The sequence below is a fragment of the Gobio gobio genome (assembly GCF_949357685.1).
Source record: "Gobio gobio genome assembly, chromosome: 4".
NCBI classification, from domain to species: Eukaryota; Metazoa; Chordata; class Actinopteri; order Cypriniformes; family Gobionidae; genus Gobio; species Gobio gobio.
In genome coordinates, this window is record NC_137100.1 from 65,058,117 (window position 1) to 65,084,331 (window position 26,215).

The following is a 26,215-nucleotide window of genomic DNA, read 5'->3' on the forward strand; positions in this document are numbered from 1 at the left end:
TCACGCCCTCCTGTTTGAGTTCTCCGTTCCTGATCTCAGCAGCGTTTATGACGAGGTCATGCAAAAGAATGTCAGAACAGTGCGTTTCTGTGGCTTCAGCATGGGAGCAAGGACAATGGTATCAAGTTGCATCTTGTCGAGCTTCATTAGAAAGTGCATTCGCTTCAGTTGTGTCACGAGGCTTCCAGGAAATCTGCCTTAGATGGTGTTATCTTCAAAACGATCTGTTCTCTCCACTTGTTTGTGTGTCCTTGTTTGTTTTCATCATGCAAACACTATGCTCAGATGTTTAATGGATAACCAATGTGAAATCCAGTCTGTTCTACAGCAATAGCAATATTAAATGCATCTCATCTAATCAGTGCTTCAATTATTTTTTTTAGACAATTTGCCTAGAAAATCTATACTTTATATTTTTTTACCGGCCAACTTGTGTCTCAAAGTAGTGCTATAGTGGGAATTGATGATTTGTTTAGAGCTACAAAGTATACATCTGGAATACGTTCACCCAAAAATGAACAATTCTGTCATCATTTACTCACCACTTGTAAAACTAATGGGCATCTATGGTTCCACGAAGAACTTTTCCATTGCACAAAATGTACTTTCGCGGTAGGGAAGGAGAAATATATCGCAAACTCCAACTTTTCTTTGACCCAAGAAATATAAAAAGTGTGTTCTTATCTTGTGCAGGTACAGTCGTAGAAACTTCTAATACGAGAGGAGAATTAGTTTCTTGCTGATATTTTGAAATACCGAGGTTTTTAATGCGTCATTTAATTTCATAACTTGCATTATAAACAGAGTGAAAACATGGATGCTTACATTTAGACGTCACAACCAGGCAATAGCTGTTTTTAATACAGTCTTATAAACGCAGATACTTGCATTGCCAGGTTATTGATTTGCATGTAAACCAGTAAATCAGGTCATTTGAATAAACAGATTTGAGTTATTAGCGTATCAGTGTGCAGGTAAACATGCTCATTGTCTGCTTTACATTGAGCTGCAAAAAGTAGCAATTCTGTCATAAGCCATAATTATGACAAAAAGTTATTAGAAATTATGAGACACGAAGTCAGAAATTATGAGCTAGAAAGTCAAAATTATAAGATAAAAATTAAAAATTATGATATAGTACGTCATTATTATGACAAAGTCAAAATTGAAATACTAAGTCATAATTATGACAAAAAGTTGAAATTATAAGACAAAGTCGAAAATTATGTGCTAGAAAGTAAAAATTACAAGATAAAAAGTAACAATGATGAGATACTAAGTCATAATTATGACATAAAAAGTATAAAATTTAGTTACTAAGTCATAATTATAACAAAGTCAAAATTGTGAGACAAAGTCAGAAATTATAAAATTAAAGGTAAAAATTATGAGCTAGAAAGTCAAAATTATAAGATAAAAAGTAAAAATGATGAGATACTAAGTCATAGTTATGACAAAAAGTCAAAATTATGAGACACAAAGTCAGAAATTATAAGATTAAAGGAACAAATTATGAAATAATAATTCATAATTATGACATAAGGCAAAATTGAGATACTAAGTCATAATTATGACATAAGTTGGAAATTATGAGCTAGAAAGTAAAAATTATAAGATAAAAAGTAAAAATGATTAAATAGTAAGTCATAATTATGACGAGTCAAAATTGAGATACTAAGTCATAATTATAACATAAGGCAAAATTGAGATACTAAGTCATAATTATGACAAAAAGTTGAAATAATGAGACACAAAGTCGGAAATTATAAGATGAAAAGTAAAAATGATGAAATGGTAAGTCATAATTATGACATAAGGCAAAATTGAGATACTAAGTCATAAATATGACAAAAAAGTCGAAATTGTGAGACGCAAAGTCGGAAATTATGAGCTTGAAAGTCAAAATGATAAGATAAAAAGTAAAAAATTATGAAATAGTAAGTCATAATTATGACATGAGGTAAAATTTAGATACTAAGTCATAATTATGACAAAAAAAGTAAAAATTGAGATACTAAGCCATAATTATGACAAAAAGTCGAAATTATGAGACACAAAGTTGGAAATTATAAGATGAAAGGTAACATTTATGAAATAGTAAGTCATAATTATGACAAAAAGTAAAAATGATACAAAGTCGGAAATTATGAGCTAGAAAGTCAAAATTATAAGATAAAAAGTAAAAATTGAGATACTAAGTCATAATTATGAAAAAAGTTGAAATTCTGAGACAAAGTCGGAAATTATGAGCAAGAAGTCAAAATGATAAGATAAAAAGTAAAAATTATGAAACACTTATGACAATTATGACATATTATGACATAAAAAGTCAAACTTGAGATACTAAGTCATAATTATGAGTAAAAATGATACAAAGTCGGAAATTATGAGCTAGAAAGTCAAAATTATGACATAAAAAGTAAATTTTTACTTTTTACTATTTCATAAATGTTACTTTTCATCTTATAATTTCCAACTTTGTGTCTCATAATTTCGACATAACAAGTGGTGAAAATGGACTTCTATCAGCTAATGACCTCCTTCCAAAATGAACCATTTCATTGGCAGATCCTTTCTTAACAAACAAGAAAGAGCCCAAACTCAGATGGCCTCCAGTCACCAGATCTCAATCCAATAGAGCAGCTTTAGGGATGTGGTGGAACGGGAGCTTCACTTCACATCTGCAGCAACTGTGTGATGATATCCTGTCAATATGGAGCAAAATCCCTGAGGAATGTTTCCAGCACCTTATTGAGTCTCGGCCGTGAGGAATTCGAGGCAAGACTAGCAAGGTGCACCTTATAAAGTTGTTTTATGTTGCTTTTTAGGCTTAGTTTTAACTCTGATCCAGATGTATTGCATTTCATTTCAACAGATTCTAAACAGGAGACGTTTCTTGCATGATTCAGACTTCCTTCACAAAGGGCAGGATGTTGTGCAATGTTGTTTTCGGCTGCGCTCTGATTCACTCATGCCTAAAGGTCAGCCGTTACCTGCACACGCCCGCCTGTCCTTCACAGGAGTGCAAATGACCTTGTCCGATGTGATAATTTATTGTAATTCTGCACTCGCTCTCAGTTCAGGCACTTTCGGGAATTCTGTGCAGATATTCTAAACATATTGATTGAGTTTATCATGTGGAAAGCATATGTTTTATATGGAGAAACATGAAAGTGAGTAATGGCTGGGTAAGAAGATATTGTTGTGGTGTATCAAATAATCAAAGAAAAGGCTGAAATGTACGAGGTAGCCCGAGCCTATCAATAACCTGTGCGTCTAGTGGTGTGTTATCTTATATTAGTATTATCTTTAGTGCTTTATGATGAAAGTATATGTTCTGTTATGGGACAAAACAACTTTTGCAAGTAATGACGATTACTAAATTGCTTAGATGTTGCAGTTATTTGACCTCTCCAAAGATTTACATGAACATGACATGCCGATGATAATTTTGAGTTATTTTCCCCAAAAACAAGACAAAAACTTTTGCTTGTCAAGAGATGCTTCTTAATGTAAGATATTTTAGATATTTGGACTGAAAACAAGACAAAAATACTAAGTAAGAAAAGCCTTTTTTTGCAGTGTAACACATTAACTCTGAGGACAAAATGTTCACTTGCTGCCTAATATATCCCCCCCACTAACAGGTGAGGAAGAGATCATCAGTGTTAGTCACTTCACCTGTCAGTGGTCATAATTTTATGCCTGATTGGTGTATGAATATAAAAATTTTTTCTTATATACGTGCATATATATGTATTAATTATGCCTTGATCATTCATGTTAGCTATATTGTGAGCAGATTTTAAAAATGTATTAGTAAATGTTGAGCAAAACACTGTGTGCAGAATTATTAGGCACGTTGATTTTCTGATCATATTTTTTTACCAGGCACATTTGACCAATTCCAAACCACAGTAATCCTAATAACTACTATTGATTTAGTATTTAACCCTGTTACCCTAAAATCTAGTAACATTTGTTACCCACTGGGGTCAATTTGACCCCAGCAATTTAAACCTCCAGAATATGAATTTTTTTTTTTTTTTTTTTTTTTTTTTTTTTTTAACAAAGGTTTATGTCTCAGGTCATTTATGTCTGACAGCATATCTGGTGGGCCCTGGAACCATTTTGATGACATTAATACCATAATAACGTGAACTACTAGTGGTTCTCGCAATACTACAGGTATGGTTTGGTTAGGTTAGATTAGAGCCCTAATCAGAGGGAAGTTGTTTGAATGTTACATTGAATATATAACATTATAGCATGTTCTAGTGACCTCAATAAAGCAACCTCAACAAATGGGTGTAAAATTTTGATATTTCTTATGTTTTATAAAGCTAAAAGAGCCTCGGGTCAAATTGACCCCAAAGAACACAGATGCTACAAAATGTGTACAGGACATTGGAAAAACATCATCATGTTAAAGGGTTAGTTCACCCAAAAATGAAAATTCTGTCATTAATTACTTACCCTCATGTCGTTCGACACCCGTCAGACCTCTGACGGGTGTTTTTTCGATTTCAAAACACGGCCTCATGAAGCTTCGAAGCGTTATGAATCAGTGAGTCGATTCAGCAGTTTGAATGGCAAAATTTCAGCAGTTTGGCGGTTTGACACGCGATCCGAATCATGATTCGACTCACTGATTCATAACGCTTCGAAGCTTCATGATGCCTTGTTTTGAAATCGGTCATCACTATGTAAGTCGTTATTTAGGGTTTTTTTGCGCACAAAAACTATTCTCGCCGATTCATAAAGTTATTTTTGAACCACTGTAGTGAGATGGACTTTGTAACGACGTCTTTAGTACCTTTTAAGGGTCTTGAGAGTGAACCGTGCCATTGAGCCAATGGAGGCCTTTCAGAGCCATCAGATTTACACTAAAATATCTTCATTTGTGTCTGAAGATGAACGGAGGTCTGACGGGTGTCCAACCACATGAGGGTGAGTAATTAATGACAGAATTCTCATTATTGGGTGAACTAACCCTTTAATTTTATGTTTACAGAGTTGTCCCCATTAAATTAGGAAAAGTCATTCAAACTAAAGCAAAAAAAAATTATTTTTACAGACGTTAAACATTGAATGGGGTGAAATTGACCCCAAAGATAATAGGAGGGTTAATAATGTATAAGTGATATATAATTGTTCATGAAGGCTGGAAATGAAAAACACCTTATATTCAGGTGTGCAGAATTATTAGGCATGTTTTCTTTTACAGATAAATTGAGCCAAAAAAAGAGATTTAACTCAGACTGAAAAGTCAAAAATGATTAAATGCCCATGAGAAGGATGCAATACTAATGCAATACTAGACATTGCAGTTAAAGCATGACCATTGGACAGTGAAACGCTAGTTGGGTCAGCAGGGTCAGACAAAAACATGTGGCGGAGAAAAGACACCTGTTAACCGCAAAAGAATTAAAGAGCACCTATCATGGAATTTTGAAATGTACCTTTCATGTAGTGTGTAACATAGATCTAAGTGAACAAAAACATCCTGCAAAGTTTGAAATATGACAGTGCACTGTATATATAGTTATTTTCTTTCAAAAGTTAGAGTCGACTCTGAGTCATTTTCAAGAATCGTTAGAAGACCGAAGCTTTTTCTCTGACTAGATGACGTCAACTTGTCAAGTTATTTGAATACGATACACCCACTTATAGCGCTCCAAGACGCCAGTGAAAACTAGAAAACATCATGGAGACGAGACGCCAGTGAAAACTAGAAAACATCATGGAGACGAGACGCCAGTGAACACTAGAAAACATCATGGCGACGAGACGCTGTGTTCTGAAGTGCGACTCAAAAGCAAACTTTTTTCATCTGCCCAAGGATGAGCATTTGAAGACCAAGTGGCTTGAAGACAAACCATACATCGTCGCGATTGTGTGTTTATTAGTCTTCAAATGTCTCTATTTGCATGTTTCGCGATCTCAGGAAGCTTTTATTATGGACTTCTATTATGGCACATGGTTCTTCTTCGTCTGTCTGTACCATATGGACTACATGTGCACAGAGCGCCCTCCGGCTGCCAGGATGAACTGAAAACAACACATAAGAGACTCAATCGCTCATGATTAGGCTATATCTGCACATTTTGAGGAAGTATTGAATAAAAAATACTCCTCTGTTTAGAAATTTGACACAGACATATGAGAATCTATCAATATGTCTCCTCATCTGCACACTTTTGAACTAAAAGCCCTGAGGGATGTTGATTTGTCGCGAGTCTTCGTGAGGAGAATAGAGGAGTTTTTTTATGAATGAGATCAGCTGAGGCTCATATTACAATCAAACGGTACCGACGCAGTTTTCATATTCATAACTCCTGACACATATTAACAAATTACTGTCACTATAAGACTTTGATGGGGGTTCTGTTTCCGAAAATATCTGCACAGACTATACCAATCACAACTGACTGGGTCATCGGACCAATCACGGTAGATTAGCGTCACTTAAAGGCGGGGTTTTGAAAAGTGAATCACTAAAGGAATCATTTGAGAATCGCTGTCAAAACAGGTAAAAATAAATGCATATTATAAGAAAAGTCTTTTTTGTCATTGCATGCATGCAAAACTGTTGTTGGGGACTTCTAAAACAATATTTGGAACATTTTAAATGCCATAATAGGTGCTCTTTAAGAATTAAGGTGAAGAATTAAGTGTGAAACCATCAGGAACCCTTTAGTCTCCAGCGCCACCATTTTCCAGAGCTGCAACCTTAACCTGGAGTCTCCAGAAGTGCAAGGTGTCAGGATCTCAGAGACTTAAATTAGGTAAAGAATCCCAAAAAATGACCCCCACTAAATAAGAATCACACGTGTTGTAAAATACATGAAGACAGTTTTTTATAGGCTGTATAGACAGATAGGTTAAGAGTGACTCTTGAAGGACCAGCACCACATCCTCTCGCTCCACTGTTTGAAGAATTCATCTTCCAGAATCTGGCAGGACGTTTTGGGAGTTCATTTTAGTCCATCTCTGCAAAACCGACATCAGGATGGACAAAAATGAACTCCCAAAACGTACTGCCAGAAAAAATATGATCAGAAAATCAACGTGCCTAATAATTATGCACACAGTGTACTTCTACAGCATTTATTAACCTTAGTTCATGTTAATGCACTCTTATTGATTATAAATGACCTTGTCCGATGTGATAATTTACTGTAATTCAGCACTCGCTCTCAGTTCCGATCTTTAAATATCTACATAAAGGCCATAGCATTGAAACCTATTGATCATACATTATACAGTACATATGTGTCTGATTTGTATAACAATTTGTATGCATTCTCTCACACGTCATTTGCTTTCATAAACACTCGACGAGTATCTAATCAAAATAACAATGCATCACAGCGATGATAAAAAAAGCGTTTCTGATTTGTTTATGTGTTTCTGTCAGCTGCGTGAACTTTCTCGCGTCACTAGCTTTAAATATGCAACTTTGCTTGCAAACGAATGCATAAAAATGACCAGCTGGATATTCCACAAGCATGTGGTAACAATCGGGACATTAAACATTTGGGTCGGACTTGCGTGTGTTGTTGTTGCATAGTTTTAACCGCTTGAGGAACTAATGCTAGCGTCGACGGCAAACACACTGCTGTTCTCCACTTATGAAGCATCTAGTCAACAAATTAATTACTTTATAATGATATGAAAACACGTGCGGTAGTGTACTGTACACATACCGGTTCATTGTCTGTTTTACATCCGCATCTGTCTCATGTGTCAAAACAAACTCCAGTGTTATATTTTGTGTTATATTTCGCCTCTAGAGGGCGCTCTCATACTGTATAATCACAGCAGACCTACACTCACCTAAAGGATTATTATGAACACACACTAATACTGTGTTTGACCCCCTTTCGCCTTCATAAATTGCTTAAATTCTACGTGGCATTGATTCATCGAGGTGCTGAAAGCATTCTTTAGAAATGTTGGCCCATATTGATAGGAGAGCATCTTGCAGTTGATGGAGATTTGTGGGATGCACATCCAGGGCATGAAGCTCCCGTTCCACCACATCCCAAAGATGCTCTATTGGGTTGAGATCTGGAGACTGTGGGGGCCATTTTAGTTCAGTGAACTCATTGTCATGTTCAAGAAACCAATTTGAAATGATTAGAGCTTTGTGACGGTGCATTATCCTGCTGGAAGTAGCCATCAGAGGATGGGGACATGGTGCTCATAAAGGGATGGACATGGTCAGAGACAATGCTCAGGTAGGCCGTGGCATTTAAACAATGCCCAATTGGCACTAAGGGGCCTAAAGTGTGCCAAGAAAACATCCCCCACACCATTACACCACCACCACCAGCCTGCACAGTGGTAACAAGGCATGATGGATCCATGTTCTCATTCTGTTTACGCCAAATTCTGACTCTACCATCTGAATGTCTCAACAGAAATCGAGACTCATCAGACCAGGCAACATTTTTCCCGTCTTCAACTGTCCAATTTTGGTGAGCTCGTGCAAATTGTCGCCTCTTTTTCCTATTTGTAGTGGAGATGAGTGGTACCCGGTGGGGTCTTCTGCTGTTGTAGCCCATCCGCCTCAAGGCTGTGTGTGTTGTGGCTTCACAAATGCTTTGCTGCATACCTCGGTTGTAACGAGTGGTTATTTCAGTCAAAGTTGCTCTTCTATCAGCTTGAATCAGTCGGCTCATTCTCCTCTGACCTCTAGCATCAACAAGGCATTTTCGCCCACAGGACTGCCGCATACTGGATGTTTTTCCCTTTTCACACCATTCTTTGTAAACCCTAGAAATGGTTGTGCGTGAAAATCCCAGTAACTGAGCAGATTGTGAAATACTCAGACCGGCCCGTCTGGCACCAACAACCATGCCACGCTCAAAATTGCTTAAATCTCCTTTCTTTCCCATTCTGACATTCAGTGTGGAGTTCAGGAGATTGTCTTGACCAGGATCACACCCCTAAATGCATTGAAGCAACTGCCATGTGATTGGTTGATTAGATAATTGCATTAATGAGAAATTGAACAGGTGTTCCTAATAATCCTTTAGGTGAGTGTGTGTATCGCTATGTATTTGGCAAGCAGTCGGTTATCTGTGCAAAACGAATCAATCGGTCGACCTCTACTATTTCCCTATGTAGGTTTATCTCGGCTGCATCCAATCAAAATAATGCATTTTGTCCTATTTTTGTCCTATTTCTTTTGCAACTAAAAGCTACCAGGAAATATATTATCCGCTTGTTATTGTATTGAAGTCAGATCCCACAAGATAGGTATTTCAAAAGCACATTATACGGTGAAGTTACGGCAAAATCCTGGGTCAAAGATGTTTCAAGCGCTGTAACCAGATGTCAGGCTGTTTTGGGGCATTTTTGGAATAACAGAGTTTTGGTCAAGAGTATGCGCCAACATATTTTGCACAGCAGTGTCCAAACTAAGCACACTGTCTTCTTATTATCAAAACACTGTGCGTCACGTGGGGCTTTAAAGGAAGATGCGTATGTATTATCGTTGGATTGTAGCTGTCTTGCTCTCGTGCATAACTGAAATGAGAGCCCGATTTGGATCGAGCAGGCAACAGCTCATCGCACCAACAAACAGGAGCTCAGATGACTGAAAGAAAAATCCCCCTCACAGACTTTACATTGGATTCAAGTTTGTTGAACATGCATATTCACAACATGAAGCTGTTTGCTTTGGAAGTGACTTCTGAGGAAGCGTTGCGTTATACATCGACTTTATTGACAATGGACCTACTTTTGAAGGTCAAAATGTCACTGAAGTTTCACTAATGTGACCAAGCCTTTACATGGATGACTTTTGGTTGGCGCATCTAATATGCCGTAATCCTGTAAAGCCTGAAATAATAGTCTTTTTTTTGCACGTGTTTTTTGTTGAGTGTCATATTTAATACATCACAATTTTATGGCTCATATAGTACGCTCAAAAAAATGCTGGGTTAAAAACTAAAAATTGAAAATGGACTAACCCAGTGAATGGGTCGTTTTAACCCAGCGTTTGCTTAAATGTTTGCTTAAAACAACCCAATCACTGGGTTAGTCCATTTTCAACCCAACTTGGGTTGTTTTTAACCCAGCATCTTTTAGAGTGTGTGATATAGTTAGAATATGGAGCTCATACTTGAGAAAATAAACACCTACGTTTTCTTTCAGAGGCCCAAACTGAGCCAACATATGCAATTTGGTGCAGATGCTATTAAAAGAAAGACGATCGCTTGTATGTCAATCTTTATCTTCCAATGTATATCTTTATAACAGTATACAAATTTGGGTTGTTTTCAACCCAAGGGCTGGGTAAATATAGGACAGAACACATGTTGGGTTGATTTTATCCAGCAAATTGGGTTGTTTATTTAACCCAGCATAATGTGTTGATTCATTTTTACTAAAATATAACTTATTGTTTTACTTCATACAAGAATGAACAAAACTACCCAAACACTGGGTTGTCACGTCTGACCCAGGATCTGAGTAACACAAAAACTACCCAAACACTGGGTTATTACGCCTGACCCAGGATCTGAGTAACACAAAAACTACCCAAACACTGGGTTATTACGCCTGCCCCAGGATCTGATAACACAAAAACAACCCAAACACTGGGTTGTCACGTCTGACCCAGGATCTGAGTAACACAAAAACTACCCAAACACTGGGTTATTACGCCTGACCCAGGATCTGATAACACAAAAACAACCCAAACACTGGGTTGTCACGTCTGACCCAGGATCTGAGTAACACAAAAACTACCCAAACACTGGGTTATTACGCCTGACCCAGGATCTGATAACACAAAAACAACCCAAACACTGGGTTGTCACGTCTGACCCAGGATCTGAGTAACACAAAAACTACTCAAACACTGGGTTGTTACGTCTGACCCAGGATCTGAGTAACACAAAAACTACCCAAACACTGGGTTGTCACGTCTGACCCAGGATCTGAGTAACACAAAAACTACCCAAACACTGGGTTGTTACGTCTGACCCAGGATCTGAGTAACACAAAAACTACCCAAACACTGGGTTGTTACGTCTGACCCAGGATCTGAGTAACACAAAAACTACCCAAACACTGGGTTGTTACGTCTGACCCAGGATCTGAGTAACACAAAAACTACGCAAACACTGGGTTGTCACGTCTGACCCAGGATCTGAGTAACACAAAAACAACCCAAACACTGGGTTGTCACGTCTGACCCAGGATCTGAGTAACACAAAAACTACCCAAACACTGGGTTGTTACGTCTGACCCAGGATCTGAGTAACACAAAAACTACCCAAACACTGGGTTGTCACGTCTGACCCAGGATCTGGGTAACACAAAAACTACCCAAACATTGGGTTGTAACGTTTGACCCAGGATCTGAGTAACTCAAAAACTACCCAAACACTGGGTTATTACGTCTGACCCAGGATCTGAGTAACACAAAAACTACCCAACACTGGATTATTACGTCTGAGCCAGGATAGAAAAAATAACACAAGATTTTTAAACATTCATTTTGTAATCAGAAGCTTCACTTGCGAAGGGTATTTTGTGCCTTGTTTTGTCAGTAAACAACACAACGCAAGACCTGAAATAATAGTGTTTTTTGTTTAGTGTCATATCTAATACATCACAATTTTATGGCTCATATGATATAGTTAGAATATGGAGCTCATACTTGAGAAAATAAACACCTACATTTTATTTCAGAGGCCCAAACTGAGCAAACAAATGCAATTTGGTGCAGATGCTATTAAAAGTAAGACGATCGCTAGTATGTGAATCTTTATCTTACAATGTATATCTTTATAACAGTATACAAATTTGGACTAATGCAAGAAGAAATGGCTCTTCAAACCTCATGTGAAATGCTAATGCACTCGCACTGATCTCAGACCCATGCATGAGAGGAACAGATGTGTGGTTTTGCAGAGCTGATCTGGTGTCAGCTCAGTTTATTGAACTCTAGCTGAAAATCTGCCGTGTCTTCTCTGCAGACGGACTCCAGTGTGACCATCACCTGCGCTGATAGGAAGTGGAACAAGCAAGTTTCGTGTGAGCCGGTTGACTGTGGGCTACCAGATAAGTACCATGTGCACCCTGCCCAGTTTGATTTCCCAGAAGGCACCACCTACGGCAAGAAGAGCACGTTCCAGTGCAAGGAGCCCGCTCAGCTTGTGGGTGAGAAAAGCTGGACAATCTCAGTGTTACTGAACTTTGATGCTTTTAATGTCCATATAGTCACATTGATATATGCCCTTCTGAGCCTCCCCAGCGTACAGGAGGATAATTGACTCAATGCAATAACAGGAACTAAATCACGAATAAAACTCTGATCGTAATAATCAGAATAAACAATTCCTCCGCCAAGTCATTTGTGACTTGCAGCTGTTTGCAGTTGCGCCACAGCGCATTAACATGGAATCCCGTCGTGTGCGGTCACAGGTGTTTCGCCGAGGTTTGGTTCGTGACTCATCCCGTCAGAATTTAAAGGAGATATTGATTTTATAACCCTCATTTGAAGTCTTCTCAGTGTGGTTAACAACTATTACCAGTTAATACTGATAGTCAGAAATCAGTTGTGCTGGGATTTATGAAGTTTTTTAAGAAGAGATGTCATGACAGTCACTAAATATTTTGTCATTTTTAATTATACATATAGTGAAGTATTATTTTCAGTACTATTTATATGATACCTGCTTTTGAATATATATATATATATATATATATATATATATATATATACTTTTATGATTGATAGATGCACTTTTATGATTGATAGATGCACTTTTATGTGTATATATATATATATATATATATATATATATATATATATATATATATATATATATATATATATATATATATATATATATATATATATATATATATATATATATATACACATAAAAGTGCATCTATCAATCATAAAAGTGCATCTATCAATCATAAAAGTGCATCTATCAATCATAAAAGTGTATCTATCCATCATAAAGTGCATCTATCAATCATAAAAGTGCATCTATCATCATAAAAGTGCATCTATCAATCATAAAAGTGCATCTATCCATCATAAAAGTGCATCTATCAATCATAAAAGTGCATCTATCAATCATAAAAGTGCATCTATCATCATAAAAGTGCATCTATCCACCATAAAAGTGCATCTATCAATCATAAAAGTATATATATCTGTTATATATCTATATATCTAGCACTTTTATATATATATACACATAAAAGTGCATCTATCAATCATAAAAGTATATATATCTGTTATATATCTATATATCTAGCACTTTTATGATGGATAGATGCACTTTTATGATGGATAGATGCACTTTTATGATGGATAGATGCACTTTTATGATGGATAGATGAACTTTTATGTTTGATAGATGCACTTTTATGATGGATAGATGCACTTTTATGATTGATAGATGCACTTTTATGATAGATAGATGCACTTTTATGATGGATAGATGCACTTTTATGGTGGATAGATGCACTTTTATGATGGATAGATGCACTTTTATGATGGATAGATGCACTTTTATGATGGATAGACTTTTATGATGGATAGATGCACTTTTATGATGGATAGATGCACTTTTATGATTGATAGATGCACTTTTATGTTTGATGGATGCACTTTTATGATGGATAGATGCACTTTTATGGTGGATAGATACACTTTTATGATGGATGGATGCACTTTTATGATGGATAGATGTACTTTTATGGTGGATAGATGCACTTTTATGATGGATAGATACACTTTTATGGTGGATAGATGCACTTTTATGATGGATAGATGCACTTTTATGATGGATAGATGCACTTTTATGATTGATAGATGCACTTTTATGATTGATATGCACTTTTATGATGGATAGATGCACTTTTATGGTGGATAGATGCACTTTTATGGTGGATAGATGCACTTTTATGATTGATAGATGCACTTTTATGATTGATAGATGCACTTTTATGATGGATAGATGCACTTTTATGGTGGATAGATGCACTTTTATGATGATAGATGCACTTTTATGATTGATAGATGCACTTTTATGATTGATAGATGCACTTTTATGATGGATAGATGCACTTTTATGATTGATAGATGCACTTTTATGATGATAGATGCACTTTTATGATTGATAGATGCACTTTATGATGGATAGATACACTTTTATGATTGATAGATGCACTTTTATGATTGATAGATGCACTTTTATGATGATAGATGCACTTTTATGGACTTCTGTTGCCTTTGGTTTGGCTTGCTCAGTTGGGGACACTAAATTTTCAACTAAATATCCAAATAAATCTAATTAATAAACTTAATTAACTATATCAACTAAATTACTGATCTGCCCACATAGTCCCTGAATGATAATTGAAATGAGCTGATGACATCACCGTTTTCTCCGGAGCGGCTGTACGCCCGAATCAAATTCTGCTGCATTATTTTCCTGTTTAACACTGTGAAGCTGCTTTGAAACAATCTGCATTATAACAAGCGCTATACAAATAAATTTGACTTGACTAATATAATGTAGAATGTCGTATACACCTGGGAGGACTTGAGGGCGAGTAAATCATGGGCTAATTTTCATTTTTGGCTGAACTAACCCTTTAATCAGTCAGTAAGGTAGTTGTTAAAGGGTTAGTTCACCCAAAAATGAAAATTCTGTCATTAATTACTCACCCTCATGTTGTTCGACACCCGTAAGACCTCCGTTCATATTCGGAACACAAATGAAGATATTTTTGTTGAAAGCTGATGCTGAGAAAGGCTTCAGATAGGCCTCCATTGGCATTCAGTACATTTACACTCTCAAGACCCATAAAAGGCACTAAAAACCTCGTTACAAAGTCCATCTCACCACAGTGCTCTACAATAATTTTACGATGCGACGACAATAGTTTTTGTGCGCAAAAAAAAAATCTAAATAACACCTTTATCCAGCTTGTTCTTGTCTTCCGTGTGTGCCTCCACGACGCATGCGCGAGAATATGACGCAGATCCGGCGTTCGGACACATGACCCAGAAGAGATTTGTTTACAAGCAGAGGAAGATGCGCGTATCTAAGCTGTTGAATTCTACATTGATCGTGCTTTAGGTCTCGGTGTAGTGCTCAAAATGGGGTTAAAGTGTGCATTTCATGGTTTCCCGAACCCCGGCGCTACGTCATATTCTCGCACATGCGTCGTGGAGGCAGATTTTTTTTTGCGCACAAAAGCTATTGTCGTCGCATCGTAAAATTATTGTAGAGCCACTGTGGTGAGATGGACTTTGTAATGACGTTTTTAGTGCCTTTTATGGGTCTTGTGAGTGTAAATGTACTGAATGCCAATGGAGGCCTATCTGAAGCCTTTCTCAGCATCAGCTTTACACTAAAATATCTTCATTTGTGTTCTGAATATGAACGGAGGTCTTACGGGTGTCGAACGAAATGAGGGTGAGTAATTAATGACAGAATTTTCATTTTTGGGTGAACTAACCCTTTAAGTTTAGGTATTGGGTAGATTAAGGGATGTAGAATATAATCATGATGCATAATAAGGCATTTATAAGTACTAATAAACAGCTAAAATGAATTGTTTCCAATGACTTTTTATTATCAATGTTGATTTTTGTTTTAATTTAATGACCTATTGAATTCAGTTTTACACATGTGTGTAGGCACTAATAACACTCTGACCTGTATGGAGGACGGTCTGTGGTCGTTCCCGGAGGCGTTGTGTGAGCTCCGCTGTCCAGCGCCTCCACCCGTTTCCAACGCCGTCCTGCAGACCAAACGCTGCAATGACACGGGCCTTAAAGTGGGAACCCTCTGCAAATACAAGTGCAAACCCGGATACCATGTGGCCAAGAAGCCGAAGAGGTGCGCATACGACTATTCACACATCAACACAGGGGCTGGATAGCGCACACGAAAGCGCTCAATCCATCATGATCATCACCTTTATCCTCAGCACAGTCTGTTTTCCCGCAGGAGAGCCTTCAAGCGGCAGTGCACCGAAGACGGCCGCTGGTTAGAGGGCTCATGCGAGCCGGTGACCTGTCCAGCTCCTCCGCCCGTCTTCTATGACATGTACCAGTGCACAGACGGCTTCAGGTTCGACAGCACCTGCTGGATCCACTGCGACGGGGCCAACCACACTCAACTGCCACCATGCAAACAGGTCTGTCTTATTCTCTACTTCCCTTTGTTTATGGTTCTATATTCAAATGCAATTATTCCACTCCTGAGGGCTTACAATCTGCTTATATGATGATTCGATAACTCTCATTAGAGTATTAGTAGACTGTCTGTTTAAAGGAACACCATTATTTTTGACTCATTTTCCAACTCACCTGAGTTTTAAATAGGGCTGTCAAAAGATTAATCGCGATTAATCACATCCAAAATAAAAGTTTGTGTTTACATAATATATGTGTGAGTACTCTGTTAATTATTATTTATATATAAATGCACACACATTCATGTATATATTTAAGAAATATTTGCATGTATATACTGTATTTATATAATCAATAATATATATAAATATAAATGTTTTATGTATAAAAATAATATTTTTTCCTTAAATATATACATGCTTGTGTGTTTATTTATATATAAATAATAATTAACAGAGTACACACACATATATTATGTAAACACAAACTTTTATTTTGGATGCGATTAATCGCGATTAATCTTTTGACAGCCCTAGTTTTAAAGCTACACTGTGTAACTTTTTTAGTTTATTCTTAGCTTAAAAACACTTAGTTCTTTCAAAAAATATATGTGCTCATTAATGTATATTTACTTCTTTCAAGTAATAAAGTATTGTCATAAGTTTATAATATGCCATTGAAAATACATACGGGTGAGGGGTTCGAATGCGGGTCGCCATGTTGCCCCTCCATCTTGAAAAGTACATCAGCCAAAGAGGGACATACACGTAAATTCAAGCTTCGCCTTTGGCGTTTTAACACTCGATGGCAACGTGTCGAATGTGGACGAGGTCGAGCTGGAAGCCATGTTAATCTTGGACTAAATCGGCCACCGTAGGAGTTAAAACGAAATCGGAATTGAGAGGAACAGAAACTAATATTCACTGGATGGTCATATACATTTTCACTGCTAGATGGGGGAAAATATCACACAGTGTAGCTTTAAAGGCGGCATGAAATCAAATTTTACAATTCGTATTTTTATATTCAATATTGTAGTGTTTACTATAACTGATTTATCTGTGCACTTCATTCATTTTTAAAAATTATTTTACCCTTATAATCTTTAATCAAATACGTAACGTTCCCTCCCCCATTGAAACGACTTCTCTTCTCTCCCGGTCATGTGCTGTGGCGTTTCGTTTCTGCACCGCCTCTCAGAAACCTGTCACTGATCGTAGCAATACGGTGCTTAGCTGCATTTTTATCGGTGTACACAATACCTTCTTCGGGAAGGACTTGAGGCAAAAAGCGAGAAACATATGAGAAATAAAAGCTTTTATATGTAAAAATTACTCAATATATTCGGATGGACAGCTTGTCGTGACGGCTCGCACTTAGAAATGCAGCGTGTTTGAACCCCTTATAAGGGAGAGCTGAGAAAAAAGTTTTACAGAAATAAAGGCTTAAAATAAGTTAAATCTGTAGCATAAACCAGCGAAAAGTGAGGAAATATGCTCAGTAACACATGTAGAAAAGATTTAGAGAGAAAATACATTTATTTAAGAGATAGATCGAGTTTTTCTCCACAACTGAGTGCAAACTGGCATTCAAATCTGCCTCCATTTTGTTTGCAACGCCCAACTTCCAATGATCCAATCAATTCCCGAAGGACGAAATCAAGCCCCGCCCTACATTTTTTCTAATTTCAGAAGCCGTTTCACTCAGATATACGTCACAATAAGGAGAAAAATACGATCTCAACTTCCGTTTCACGCCGACTTTAACGTTTTTGAATCCATTCAGCCGATCTCTGGGTTTGGCGGTAGCACTTTTAGCATAGCTTAGCATAGATCATTGAATCTGATTAGACTGTTAGTATCTCACTCAAAAAAATGACCAAAGACTTCCATAGTTTTCCTATTTAAAACTTGACTCTTCTGTAGTTACATCGTAGTTACTAAGACAGACGGAAAATTAAAAGTTGCGATTTTCTAGGCCGATATGGCTAGGAACTATACTCTTTGTCTGCGTAATAATCAAGGAACTTTGAGCCGTACCATGAGTGCAGCAGCGCAATGATATTACTCAGTGTAACGGAGGCCAGCTAGTAGTCGCTGTGCGAGTAAACCTCACTCCTCTGATCTCAAGAGATGCTCTAGTGAATAACACTAGGGGTTGCAGCCTTTAGCCTCCTTGTTAGAGCGTCCGACTCTCATGCCGGTGGACCCGAATTCAAGCCCCGCTTAGAGCGGGCGGTCCGAACAGGAGGGGTTACATTGGTGCCGTGACCCGGATGGGAGTGAGGTTTAAGGGGGTGAGTGTAATGGAGGCCAGCTAGTAGTTGCTGTACGAGTAAACCTCACTCCTCTGATCTCAAGAGACGCTCTAGTGACTGATGCTAGGGGTTGCAGACGCGAATAAATCGCTCTATTCGCGCGAAGTTGGACGTTTGAACATTTTGAGTTTACTCGCTTCATTCGCACGTGAAATTTGCTTCATTCCCACGTGATATTCACTGCACAACAGACGTGAATTCTCCTCATGGGCGGGGCTTCTGCTAGCGGCTCGTCTCGTTGAGAAATGGCTGACATGGGCTGTGTTTACACGTCTTTTTTTGGTTAAAATCTACTGTTAATCTGTGACAAAACGTAGTTTTAAGACTTTTTCAGTCGATAATGTAGTTGTTTAAAGCTCAAATGTGTGGTTTATTTATAAAAAGAGTGCCTATTTGAAGATTTTATCTGGTGTTTTCGGAGTTGTGAGCTCCAGTGGATCAGCGGCGCTCATTAACCCCAGCGAGAGCAGCCTTTCCTCGGCCAGTCCTTCAGACATTTGCCGCTGGCTCTGATGTCTCTGTGGTGTCTCCAGCTATAATTCGTCTTGTGTAGATGTAATGGGCGATCTTTGGTCTCATGGATCTATAATTTGTTCCCTGGCAAATCGTTTAGGCTGAGGGCAAAGTGAAGTTTCATTACTTTTTTATTTTTAGGCTATTTAACTTTACATTATAGTTGTAGCCGACTAGCGCAGACTTTGAATGTTTGACTGAATTGTTTGCTTTATTTCATGTATAGCCTATTATACCTTTTACATATACTTTTGTATTATTGATCATACATAAACTTGCATTTAACAAAAAGACTGGGTTGTGTTTCATGTCATTTAATGTTTTCACAGTGATAATCATATTGTCTGAACCAGATATCAATATACAGATTTTCTCCTCATTGTTGTCACTACAAGAGCAAGCTCCTGATTGGTTAATGCAGCACGAATATCCGCCAAAGTTCAATTTTTCAACTTGAGCGATTCGCGCAATTCTCGCGAATCACGCGTTCAAAACGCTCAATTCGCATCATTCGTGCGATTTGCGCCGCAGAATGCCTATTCGCATCTCTGCATTGACTTAACATGTAAATCACTCGCGCGAATTGTGTCATTCACATTCGGTTAGAATGCACCATTAGAGCGTCCGACTCTCATGGCGGTGGACCCGGGTTCGAGTCCCGCTTGGATCGGGCGGTTCGAACAGGAGTGGTAACAGCAGAGCCTGACCACTTTTGAACGGTAGTTGTTTTAGAGCTGCTTTACAGCAAACATTTTATTAATTTCGTAATTTTACAACATTAATGCTGTTATTTTCTTGTTTATTACTGTGAAGCTGCTTCATGAAGCATATAAAATGTTATATAAATAAAAGTGACTTGGCTGGTGTAAATCGTGACAAAAACATGTAACTCTTTATTTAGGTCTTCAAAGTGTCTTTATCTGCCGTTTCCATCGGCTGTATGTCGGAGTGTGGCAGTGATGTGTGCCCATGTCTTTGCCATCTCCACAGGTTGTTGGCACCAATATCATCCGCTGCAGAAAGGACGGGAACTGGACCGGAAGCTTCCGGTTATGCCCTCAGCTGAAGGGCCAATGCTCTCTACCTCAGAACCTGCACCCCAGCATCCGCATCAGCTGCAAGAAGGGCCACGGCATAGGTGCGAACTCTCCCTCAAATATCCTCTCTCTGTCTCTGTCCCATTCATTCAGAGCTGTGCAGGTTACTTTTAATGTTGGGTTTGGAATGTAAGCTGCAGACTATGGTTGTGTTCAGTCTGCTGACACCATCAGAATTCAGGAAATTCATCCCAGGTTTGAAACTTTATCATCAGTTAATATTAATCTATAAGGTCCTGGGTCCTGGGTTGAGAACCACTGGTCTATACTATATTTTTGGGTTTTATTTTTATGGAAAATGTAATTTATCGTTTTTAGTAAGAGCTCTCTAACCTCTTGATATTGGTACTGTATATCTCATTTCATGCCTTATCTTCTCATGTCCTGATATGCCTTTAGCCTCCTTGTTAGATCGTCCAACTCTCAGGACACACAGACTCATGAATAATTAAGCCAGTCGCCTTCTCATAGGAAAAGGACACACAGACTCATGAATAATTAAGGCAGTCGCCTTCTCATAGGATAAGGACTTGTAGACTCATGAATAATTAAGCCAGTCGCCTTCTCATAGGATAAGGACACACAGACTCATGAATAATTAAACCAGTCGTCTTCTCATAGGATAAGGACACGTAGACTCATGAATAATTGAGACACCGATGAGTCATCGCCGTACTATAATATGACAAAACGTCACATTCTTTGACGTTGACGCAAAGATGAATTTAAACCCGGAAGTTGAATATAGCGCAAATATGTTTAAAATTAACTCATTTTCTCCAACAATCAAAACGAATGGATGGTAACATTGACTTCTATGATGCTCAACACTCATAACTCTGTTAAAATCTCACAAAATTTGGTTTAGCGTTTCATGACCCTTTAACATGACGTTCAGACCTCAGCATGTCTAAATCGGAGGAAGCGTCTTTAACCCTCTCGAGTCAGCGGTCACGCCAGCGCGATCGGCTCTCTTTTTTTCTTACCATTGCCAAAGAGACTCAAATAATTATATCGGTTTTTTTTTTACCATTCAGGCAAGTGGTATACATCATTATAATCTGTTAAGTTTCTATTTTTTTGTGTACAGTCACAATCTTTTGATAATTTAAAATATAATAGGCCTTTGTTGACTACATTCTAAAGAAATGATTCCGGAGGGTTTTTTTGTGGAAAGTGAATTGCTTTCTTTACAGTGAATTTCGTTTTGTATAAATTGTATCTTCATTTTAATTGTTTATTATTTAATTTTTTAGCATGAGACTACTTTAAAAAACAAAAAAAAATAGTACCAAAAATGTAGAAAAAATGCTCTTAGTAATTTTTGTCTTGTTTCTAGTCTAAATATTGAAACATTCTTAAATCAAGATGCATTTACTAGATAAGTACAATATAATAATATATAATATATCTGTCCTGTTGCTCTGTCACACACCTGAATTAAGCTCATTCATTATGCAGCTCATTATGCGGACTATTGTGTTCTTTTGTCATCTCAGGTGATATCCATCATTAGCTATCACGCCTCCTCGCATACTGGCTTTGTGAAGAAAAACTGTCTTACAAACTTTAAATCCGTGTATTGTTTTATGTGAATGAGTAGGCTCAATGTTTCTCACGTCAGTTTGAAGTAAAAACTCTTGGCAACAACACCCATTATTCAAAAATCTTGTGGACACATATCTATTGTGTGTTTTGAGGCCCTCATTTTAAAACACATTTTTTTGTTTTCTCAAAAACCATGCATAAACATTTTTCTCTCAAAAATACAAGCATCACATATTATGGTAGCCCAGTTTGTGCTGAATACAGTGTAATAACACTTTTGCCATTAATGTGTTTATAAGCAACTGAAAAAAACACAAATGTCAGAGCATGTCAAAACTTCTAAAGGGCCCCAAAAGAGCTCAGACTCCTAGGGGTTAACATGACAGAAGTCTCATGGTCTCTAATGGCCTCAGTGATGAGCAGACCAACTGGGCATTTCATCCATGTTCATCAACTCTAGAACAGCATGTAATAGATTTCATCGTGTTTGTAGAGATGATCCCTGAGCTTTTTCCTCCGTCTGTGTCCCTCAGGAGAGGAGTGCGAGTTGTCCTGCAGGGACAGTAGCAACGATGTGGTCATTCTGCCGAGTAACATGACAGCCGGCAGCATTATGAGACATCACTGGATGAACCCTCCCAAAGTCAAGGTTTGTGTTTTCAGCCTCTCAGCTTACTGGCAGGGAATGTTGCACCGGGACGCTGATCCCGAGTGTGACTCAGAGTTTGAGGTGACAGCAGATATTGGATTGTGCCTGATGATTCATCAGTGTCGTTCATCAATGTCTAGGCTCGGGACTTTGGGGTCAGACGGGGGCATTGTCTATGAGGAATTCACCTCTAAAATGTAATTTAGTACATTCAGTGCCTTTTTGTGCATGCAGTTATAATGATGCATAAGAAAATAGGCGTGAAAACATTCACTTAAAAGGCCCACTCACACCAAGAATGAATGGTAACTACAGTATTTAACTGCGTCCATGCTAATGACAATAACATTCTGCCGCTTTTAAATGCTTGTGCTCTTTAACATTTCATTGGCTATTGATGTTTTAATCATTCATCAGCTGGGAAAAAACAGTCATAAGTCGCACAGGTATATTTGTGGCAATAGCCAACAATACATTTTATGGTTCAAAATTATCGATTTTTCTTTTATGCCAAAAATCTTTAGGATAATAAGTAAAGATCATGTTCCATGAAGATAGTTTGTAAATTCCCTACCTTAAATATATCAAAAATGTATTATTAGTAGTAATATACATTGCTAAGGACTTCATTTGGTCAACTTTAAAGGATTTTTTGCACCCTCATATCTCAAATATTGTCCTAACAAACCATACATCAATGGGAAGCTTATTTATTCAGCTTTGAATAAGATGACGTATAAATCTCAATTTCAAAAAATGTCCCCCCTATTACTGGTTTTGTGGTCCAGGGTCACATATAGGGTGCGCTTAAAGTAACACGCCACTATTTTTGAAAATAGGCTCATTTTCCAACTCCCCTAGAGTTAAACAGTTGAGTTTTACCGTTTTCGAATCCATTCAGCCGATCTCCGGGTCTGGCGGTAGCATTTTTAGCATAGCTTAGCACAGATCATTGAATCTGATTAGACCGTTAGCATCTCGCTCAAAAAATGATCAAAGAGTTTGGATATTTTTCCTATTTAAATGATCTATGCTAAGCTAAATGTGCTACCGGAGATCGGTTGAATGGATTCAAAAATGGTAAAAATCAGATGTTTAACTCTAGGGGAGTTGGAAAATTAACCTATTTTTATTTATTTTTTTAAAAGTGGAGTGTTCCTTTAAGGCCATTTCAAACAAATTCAGGCCAAAACGGAACTTTTACTTTTCTGAAAAGTTCGCTCTGGTAAACACCTCTGTACTACCATTGGTCCGTGGCGATTATGCAATAGGTGGGCGAGGCTCCGCCTTCTTTGACATGGAAATATTCTCTGGTTCATTTCTTCTTTTCAGTCTGTCAAGGTCTGAAGTCCACTAGTTAAAACATGAACACACTGGAGAGATGCTTTATAGTAGAAAATGACACTGGTTTTTCATGTTTAATGCTGTAATGCTGCTTGCTTTTAACTCTTTCCCCGTCAGCGTTTTTGAAAAAAATGCAGCATTTTTGATCATTTTCACAAAAGTTTCATGGCCCCCAGAATAGAGTTGTCAAAAGTACTGACTTTGGTACCAAGTTGGTACTGAAATTTAAAAAATGTTACAATACCAGCATTTCCCTCTAGCATTTTAGTACTCTTGAACGGATTCTTAAACACCTCTCAACAGTCTGTGATTTGCTACAATGATCACATTTACATTTACATTTAGTCATTTAGCAGACGCTTTTATCCAAAGCGACTTACAAATGAGAGTAAAAGAAGCAACTAGAACAGTCAAGGGCAACAGTATGCAAGTGCTGTAACAAGTCTCAGTTAATCTAGCACAGAACACAGGACATCGTTGTTTTTTGTTGTTTTTTTTTTTTTAATAAATAAATTAGACAGACAGAAAATGAATAGAATGATAAGTGCTATTCTTGATTGGTCAGGTGCTGCTGGAAGAGATGTGTCTTTAGGTGTTTTTTGAAAATGGCTACAGACTCGGCCGCACGAATTGAGATAGGCAGGTCATTCCACCAGGTGGGAACGGTCCAGGAAAAGGTCTGTGAGAGTGATTTCATGCCTCTTTGGGATGGCACCACAAGGCATCGTTCACCGGCAGAACGCAAGTTCATGGTGGGTGTGTAAATCTGAACGAGCGAGTTTAGGTATAATGGTGCAGAGCCAGTGGATGTTTTGAAGGCGAGCACCAGTGCCTTGAATTTAATGCGAGCAGCTATTGGTAGCCAGTGCAGACTGATGAAGAGAGGCGTGACGTGCGCTCTCTTCGGCTTGTTAAAGACCACCCTCGCCGCTGCATTCTGGATCAGTTGCAAGGGTTTGATAGTACATGCCGGAAGGCCCGAAAGAAGAGCATTACAGTAGTCCAGTCTGGAGAGAACAAGAGCTTGGACCAGGAGTTGTGTGGCATGATAGGAAGGGTCTAATCTTCCTAATGTTGTATAACGCAAATCTGCAGCTGATCAACGCTCTATACCGAGCGCTAAGCAGGCGTCTATCAGACTTGGTACCAAAGTTGGTACTTTTGACAACTCTACCCCAGAGTATTATATTGTATGAATATCTGAATGTGTAACATATCAAAAGAAAGAACAGACCCGCTGCTTTTAAACAAACCTCATGCATTCCTTTTTATCAACACTTGAATGTGGGTAAGTTTCATAAAAAAGAACATTTTGAGCAAAAAGCTGAGAAAATCATGTTTTTGTCAAAAACTCCATCCAGATGAGATTCAGAGCGATGATCAAACACAGATGGAGTAGATGGAGTCCATCAACACCCCAAAGCTTCAGTCCTAGAGCTCATTTCATTCAGTAACATTAGGCACTTTTGATTTAATGTTTAATGTTGATGATCTCGTTATTTTACATATGCATCTGATTACATATGATATCGCTTGTTTCTGCTTATTCTTCACCTGTGTTTTCCATGTTTTTACACGCCATTTCCGCTTTTCCGGTCATGAGTGTGAGGTAACGCAGCTCTGTTTATCATATTAGACACATCTGAGTGTGTTGATGATGTGATGAGCGTCTCGGCCGCTGCTATGACACTTGTTCACACTGCAGTGAGAGTAAAGCATTTCAGCAGGACAAAAGCCCTCAGAAACCGAGGGAACGCAGATATGACGCCATCGACAGGCGACTCCCTCACACGTCCCGGTTCCTCAGTTAAAATAGCATTTTCTTCTCACGATTTACAAATAGCTGGGAACATTTAGGATATTGTAAGTACTCAACTGAACAAAATATATAACACTGGCCTAGTGGTTTTTGGATATTTTGGACTTTTAGTTTTTTTTACTAAAATTTTTTTTTTACATAGTGCACCTTAAACAATCTATTGTAATAAGTGGCATATCTATTAATGTGACTTTATCGGAGTATTGAATTGCAAAACTTGTGCAAACATCCTCATCGCTATGATCAGATGCTTTCTTAACTGCTGTTTTCTCATCGCTGTCATTTTTGTTGTGTGTTTATTTTGTTATTGAGAGGAATGCACGCAGCGCATATTTACATAATCATCTAAACGTTTCTCTCAGCAGAGTGGATGAAGTCAGGATGTTTGCTAAAAGTACACCACTGCTGGTCACGCATTTCAAACTCCTTTTTACCCCAAAGCGAAAACTGAAGAAAGAAAAAAAAAAGTATTATTGTCATTCTAAACCCTGCTTTTAACCCCTGGTAAAGAAACATTTCACTCTTGTAATTTGGTGTTAGCATCGCTTTTTACACGGATTATGAAACCCCGCTCTGCTTTTGTTGAGTTAACCCAGCATTGTGGTGCCTAATGTGTGCAGAACGGTACTGTAAAACAGTAGTTTCAGCGTTTGAGGGAACATAATGTCAAATGGTGACAGAAAACATGACAATTGTAGTAAATTTACTTAAGTATTTACTTTAGTAAATTTAG

The 26,215-nt window shown here is 37.9% G+C and overlaps 1 protein-coding gene across 1 annotated transcript in view; it reads left to right on the plus strand.

Annotated features, from left to right (window-relative positions):
* The window catches only part of pappaa (pregnancy-associated plasma protein A, pappalysin 1a), a gene marked incomplete at its 5' end in the record, with an annotated part of 160,837 nt that overhangs the window by 99,465 nt on the left and 35,157 nt on the right, over positions 1–26,215 (plus strand). The window contains 5 exons of the mRNA XM_079815957.1: positions 12,000–12,183; positions 15,695–15,896; positions 16,008–16,197; positions 20,016–20,163; positions 22,204–22,319. Coding sequence (XP_079672083.1) covers positions 12,000–12,183; positions 15,695–15,896; positions 16,008–16,197; positions 20,016–20,163; positions 22,204–22,319 — 840 coding nt within the window. The remainder of the gene's footprint in view (positions 1–11,999; positions 12,184–15,694; positions 15,897–16,007; positions 16,198–20,015; positions 20,164–22,203; positions 22,320–26,215) is intronic.